The sequence below is a fragment of the Artibeus jamaicensis genome, unplaced genomic scaffold (assembly GCF_021234435.1).
Source record: "Artibeus jamaicensis isolate MK-2021 breed Jamaican fruit bat unplaced genomic scaffold, CSHL_Jam_final contig_2668, whole genome shotgun sequence".
Lineage (NCBI taxonomy): Eukaryota > Metazoa > Chordata > Mammalia > Chiroptera > Phyllostomidae > Artibeus > Artibeus jamaicensis.
Genome location: NW_026521583.1, coordinates 90,382 through 96,381, shown reverse-complemented (window position 1 = coordinate 96,381; position 6,000 = coordinate 90,382). Strand labels below are relative to the sequence as shown.

At 42.5% G+C, this 6,000-nt stretch overlaps 1 protein-coding gene across 1 annotated transcript in view; it reads left to right on the top strand.

Moving 5' to 3' along the window:
• Nucleotides 1–373: 373 nt before the first annotated feature.
• The window catches only part of LOC119037043 (ubiquitin carboxyl-terminal hydrolase 7-like), a gene marked incomplete at its 5' end in the record, with an annotated part of 28,940 nt that continues 23,313 nt past the window's right edge, over nt 374–6,000 (top strand). The window contains 5 exon segments of the mRNA XM_053662670.1: nt 374–428; nt 1,397–1,477; nt 1,739–1,829; nt 3,933–3,997; nt 3,999–4,016. Of these exon segments, the coding sequence (XP_053518645.1) occupies nt 374–428; nt 1,397–1,477; nt 1,739–1,829; nt 3,933–3,997; nt 3,999–4,016 (310 nt within the window).

Here is a 6,000-nt window from a genome sequence, read left to right as displayed (position 1 = left end):
ATGTCTTGATAGGTGTATTGCATCAAATGGAGAGCACTTTTGAAGGTGACTGAAGTTTAAACATGTAAGAATAAGTATACAATTTTAAAAATTCTGATATTGCTGGGTTTCCCCTCCTATACTTACTTGCAAACATGCCCTCCTCTTGCAGTAAGTTGTTTAGAACAAGATAAAGTTGTGAGCATTTGGGTGTCCTGACAAAACTCAGTTTATCTTTGAATTGCAACCTCCCAAATAATGTCAGAAAGTAAACTTAAGAATAATGGATGGATGATTATGCAGTGTGGTTTTTAATCTGTACTGCTTATTAATTTACTCTTATTTGAAGTTTGGGTGCTTTGGTATATATAAATGTTCACTTTATCTTTTCAAGGTGGGAAACTTTAGATAGCTTCATGCAACATGATGTTCAAGAGCTATGCCGCGTGGTAAGTTTTCAGCTATAAGTACATACTACTGACATTTAATATGTTGAAGCACTGTCAGAAGTTGTTATCAAGTAATACCTCAGGCATACTTCATGCTACCATAATTTAGATGAGCCCATGTTTGTTCGGGCCCAAAACTAGGCTAGAAGGAAAAAGCCGCATTTATATAGTTTAAAAGCCAGAAAGAATAAAAAAATTATTTGAGAGGGAAGTCTGAGGGGGAAACTTGAATTTAAATATTGTAGTAGGATAATGTGTTAATTGGAATATCTACTTGAGTTGTTATGGGCTGGAGTAGCTGTTCTGACTCCCGGCTTCAGTTTGCAAGAGTGACTTCTGTTATTACCCTGCAGCATCCAGACCCCTTCTTTGCACAGAACTTGTGGTTGAGGCAGACCTCTGTGTGAGTGATTCTCCCCAAAACCAGCTCTAGTCACTAGCAAATTCCCATTCTTTCAGTTGTGATGAAAGATGCACAAACACACACACAAAACATGAAATGGCTATTCAAGGTGATTGGCTGGGCAAGGTGTGTTTTCTTTTTTGCAGCACTAGCTGGATTGAATCCAGTTCATTAAATACCCATGGACAAACCAGTCAATCCTGTTGACAGGCTCAACCTCATTAATCTCTTGGTGTGGACCAATACGAGTTAAGTTTAGTGCTCAATTTACATGCTTTTCCACAGAGGTAAAATGAATATAAAAAATGCTTCTAAAGGCACTACAGATTACTAATTCATTCCGGAGGCTGTTTAGAGGGTTAATCTCAACTGTTGCATGTAGATATTTTTGTAACCATCCAACCAAGAAAGAAGATTTTGTATGTTTTTGATAATTGCATGCCAAAGGTCATACTATTTATAGTCTTAGAATGTCTTGGACCATTGCAATTTCCTAGTCACATTGCAAATTACTGTATGTTGATTAAGCATAACATTCTCTTAAAGCCCAAACTTTCTCTTCCAGTTGCTTGATAACGTGGAAAATAAGATGAAAGGCACATGTGTAGAAGGCACCATACCTAAGTTATTCCGAGGCAAAATGGTGGTATGTGATTATCACTTTATTTTTTTTAATTTTATTTAGTTATTTTTCAAGTACAGTATTCTGTCTATTTCTCGATTCCCAGCCCACCCGCCCCGTGATCCCCACCTCCCTCCCATTTCCACCCCCCTTAGTTATTGTCCCTGTGTCCTTTATACTTGTTCCTCCAATGATTATCACTTTAAAAGGATAATTTTAAAATATTTTGAAATGTGTACATTCTGCTGATTAATAATGCTTGTGCCATCTTTCCCTCGTTTGCAGTCCTATATCCAGTGTAAAGAGGTGGACTATCGATCTGATAGAAGAGAAGATTATTATGATATCCAGCTGAGCATAAAAGGAAAGAAAAACAGTAAGTTCTATGCACACAGTTGCCTGCTGACCATCTGATCATTTAGTTGTGATTCAGTGCTTTACTCACGCAAGTGCTCCTGATTAAGCTTGCGCGTAGAGAGAAAACTGCCAAATGATGAGTACACAGCTCACAGAGTGGAGAGGCAGGTCAAGAAACAGAACTTTGCTGGCTCACCCAGCCCTGTCTCAGTCCTTCCCCGTCACTACGTCCTCCTCAGAGGAGACCACTGTTTGGGATTCTAATGTCCTATTATAGGTTATTATTTACATGTGGAAAATACTTATGTAGGTTATAGTGTTTCTCATTTACTTTGCTCAGTATACTGTCTGTGGAATTTCACCTATGTTTCAAGTAACAATAATTTAGTTACTTTTATTGATTATAGTATTTCACCTTGCAGACATACTGCAAGAGTTTTGGGACTGTCTACTGTTTATAGTGTGAAGCTGTAGGCATGAGCCCCTTGTCTACCTTGGTTTTTTTCTCTTTCTGGTGCACATATATTTGCATTTACGGTGAGCGGGATGGCTGGCTTACAGGGGACACTGTACATGTTCAAGTTAATAGGTAAAGCCAGCAAGTTTCCCACAGTGTGAACCTTATCATCTTCACACAGCCCTCCTCCCCAGAATTGTGTGAGAGCTGTCAGTTGCCAGACTAGACGTTTTGGCGGGAATATGGTGCTATCTTGGTTTTAAGTTATACTTCCCTGATCATAAGCACCTTTTCATGTGCTTACTGGCAGTTTGGGTACTGCCTGACCATAATGCAATACAGTTAATACTAACTTAGTGTCCTTGTCTACAAACTGTCACCTCGGTGACTTCTGGGTCTGCTTCTGTTGAGTCATCTTTGTCTTTACCATGGGCTGTATTTTCCAGCCTCATTGTGTGTCTGGTAATGTGTTATTGGATGCCGGCCATTGTGAGTGTATTCTTGTTGGGTGTCGAATATTCTTATCCTTTGTTCTGGGGGACAGCTAAGTTACCTGGCAATGATTTGTATTTTTCAAGGCTTGCTTTGTAAGTTTTGTGTAGGGTTTTATAACAGTTTGTGGGAGTGCAACAGTTTCTAGTTGAGAGCTAATTTGTGCCCATAACTGAGGCCACAGCTTTCTGAGTTTTGAGCCTGATGTGCCTGACTTAGGAGGCTTTTCCACTATGGCGGGAGGGAACACCCACTAGTCCCAGGCTGTAGGAGTGCCGGGGCTGTTCCCCAATCCTTGCGATGCTTCTTTCTCCAGCCCCAGATGATTTCCTCACTGTACTGAATGTGATTAGCAGTCACAGAAGGCTCCAGGAGAACCCCCTGCAAGTCTCTGTAACTCTCTTCCTGTGCAACTTTCTGTTCTTGGGCACTCTGTCCTACAGATTGGAGCTGCCTTGGGCCCCTTGTCTCTGGGACGGCCGGCCCTGTTTGGGTTTCTCTTTGCTGTGCTGTGGCCTGGAAAGTACACAGTAGCTGGGACACTCGACAGGCTGTCTCTGGGTCCACCACTTTCACTGCCTGTGGTCCAGAGCATGAACTCTGTTGTTTTCCACAGAGTCCAGTGTTTCACTTGTTCAGTGCAGGAGAATAGGCCAGTTCCTGTTCTTCTTTCACCACTACGGCAGGAGTTCTTCCTGTGCTGTGGATGCTAATTCTTGGTGAAGTTACTGAGATCATCCCCCCAGACTGAGATCATCCTGTGCTTACCTTTTCACTCTTCTAATGTTGGCATTTGTTTCACAGAATCTGATAATTTTAGTGATCCCCAGTGTATCCATCTTTGCTTTTTGTGTCCTAAGAACCCCTGCCCTGAAATCGTAAGATACTCTCTTACTTGTTATTTTTTAATCTTTTCTATTTATTTACTGCCTGTTACCATTTGTAAGACCTTCAGGAAACCATGTCAGTCTCCTTAAGGTTTTCACCTTGGTTAGATTGGTGAAGGTGTGAAGGGCACATTTAACTGGTCTGTGTTGGAGGCTGAGAGTTACCACTGAAGGCCAGTTACTGACATTCCCTTCCCTGGCATTCCTAAATGTACTTGAGTTGGCTTTATTATAATGGAAGCTTTACTGATAACTTCAGCTGACCTTTCTCTTTCTCTCTTTAAAGTATTTGAATCATTTGTGGATTATGTGGCAGTAGAACAACTAGACGGTGACAACAAATATGACGCCGGGGGAGCACGGCTTGCAGGTAATCTGGGAATTTTGTGCCAGTGTCTTGGTGTAGCTTTTCATTTACACGTGAATTTTTTTGCTTACCTCTGAACTAAGAATTTCCTCATATCTTTCCCTGTTGTGCTGGTATCTAGCACTCAAAAGGATTTTATTTCTTGATGTGGGCATTTTATTTTAGAGAACTCTGAGTGTGTTGCTGGTATGATAGAATGGGAAGGGGCCAAGGAAGGTGTTAGCAGGAAATGGACATAGAGCTTGTTCATCAGAGGTAGGGCCGTCACCTGGCACATTGAAGCTCAGTCCCTGTGTTTGAAGACTTTTTCCCATTTCATCCGTTATTCTGTTTCTCCCCTTACTGGTGTCAGTGCCCGGGGTTCTCTCAGTTTCCTCCACTCATAAGTAGAATTTGTGAGTCCTGTGGAGTCTGGTATTGGCCGATGTTATTTTGCTCTTTTGTGGGATGGAGTTAACAGTTTTCTGAGGATCACGACTTCTAGAATGAGGGGTTCATTTTCTGTTATTCATTCCCTGACACTTGGTATCCCTGCTTGTTTTCACATTGCCCTTGAGGAACTCCAGGCTGCTGGCAGAACAGTGAGCGTCAGGTAGACATGGGCTGTGGCCAGTTCCTGGCTGGTGGGAGGGTCAGCAGCACCATCACTGGGCTGGTCCTCCAGGGTCTCTGTTGCAGCCTCATAACCTTGACTCATAGGCTCAACCGATTTACAGTTTTTCAGATCATGCTGTGTTCTCCAAGCCGGCTCCTTTATAACTCACAGTACCATTTTGCTGTGGGCCACAGCTCTGGTCTGGTTCTGCTGGTGAGGCCACTTCGGGCACCAAGTTGCATATCGGGAAGTCCCGTGGCAAACATGCATCTGGATGTGCTAGGAGACACTGTTAACTCAGAAGAATTGTCTTTATCCATGCTGGATATTTGGGTCTGGACAAGCAATACATATTTTAGAATCAGTGGAAAGGGTGGAGAAACAGAATTCTTGTATCATTCTTTCAGGTAGCGTTGAAGCCATGCCATTCCCTTGTGTGGTAGTAGGTTCCTGGGATTTGTGTTTTTCCTTCCAGACACCCTGTCCTCTTAAATGTGCTAGTGTATGTCATAGAACATTGCCAAGTAGGTTTGCTTTGTCACAGCCACTGGTTGGACATTCTGTAGCAGGTCATTGACTAAATGTTTATAGTGCAGAGGGAAGGTCTGGGTTGGAAATATATCTGATCAGGGTTTCTGATGGTTGTTGGTGGCTGAGTTTGGCAGAGGCTTATCGTAGTGAAGGAAAAAGAGTAGGGTGAGGTGGAGCAGAGAAGGAGGCAGGTGTCAGAGCTGTAGAGTGACAGTTTGCTCCACAGAAGCTGAGTTTGGAAGCTGGGGTGTCCTGTAGCCCAGAGGCTGACAGTAACTATGGAAAGGTTGTGTTGGTGGTTAAAGTGTCTTGCTGATAGTCACTCAGGGCATTCTGTAGAAGTTTGAACAGTAAGCACTGAGTGCATGCTCCACCATGTGTGTTCTTAAGTAGACATGAAGGTGTAGGGAAAGGAAGCTGGTTACTTACAGTCCTGATCATGACTGTTCACCTGTACTTATTCTGTCCAGGTGTTCCACCGCACACCTAAGCTCATAACCTGGTAACCAGTCTTCTGTTTTTCCATGTAGTGTTTTTTTCCCCTCTGTGTTTTTCATATTCTTCCATGTTTAATGACTATATAATACATCAGAAAGTGACCAGGCTTTCATTTACTTAACTGTTCCCCTGTGGTGAGATATCAAGATAGAACCAAATCCAAAGGGGCAATCTCTCACAAGCTGTTGCAGCATTATTCTAGGAGCAGTAAATACGGGTGTAAACAACGTTTCAGAGGAACCTTAGATGATGCCTAAACATTGCCTCTTCCCACCAGAAATCCCGAATGTGTTTGGGTCTTACAGAAATGCTGTTGCCAGTACCAGGCTGTTTTGATTACAGTGGCCTTGTAATACAGTTTGA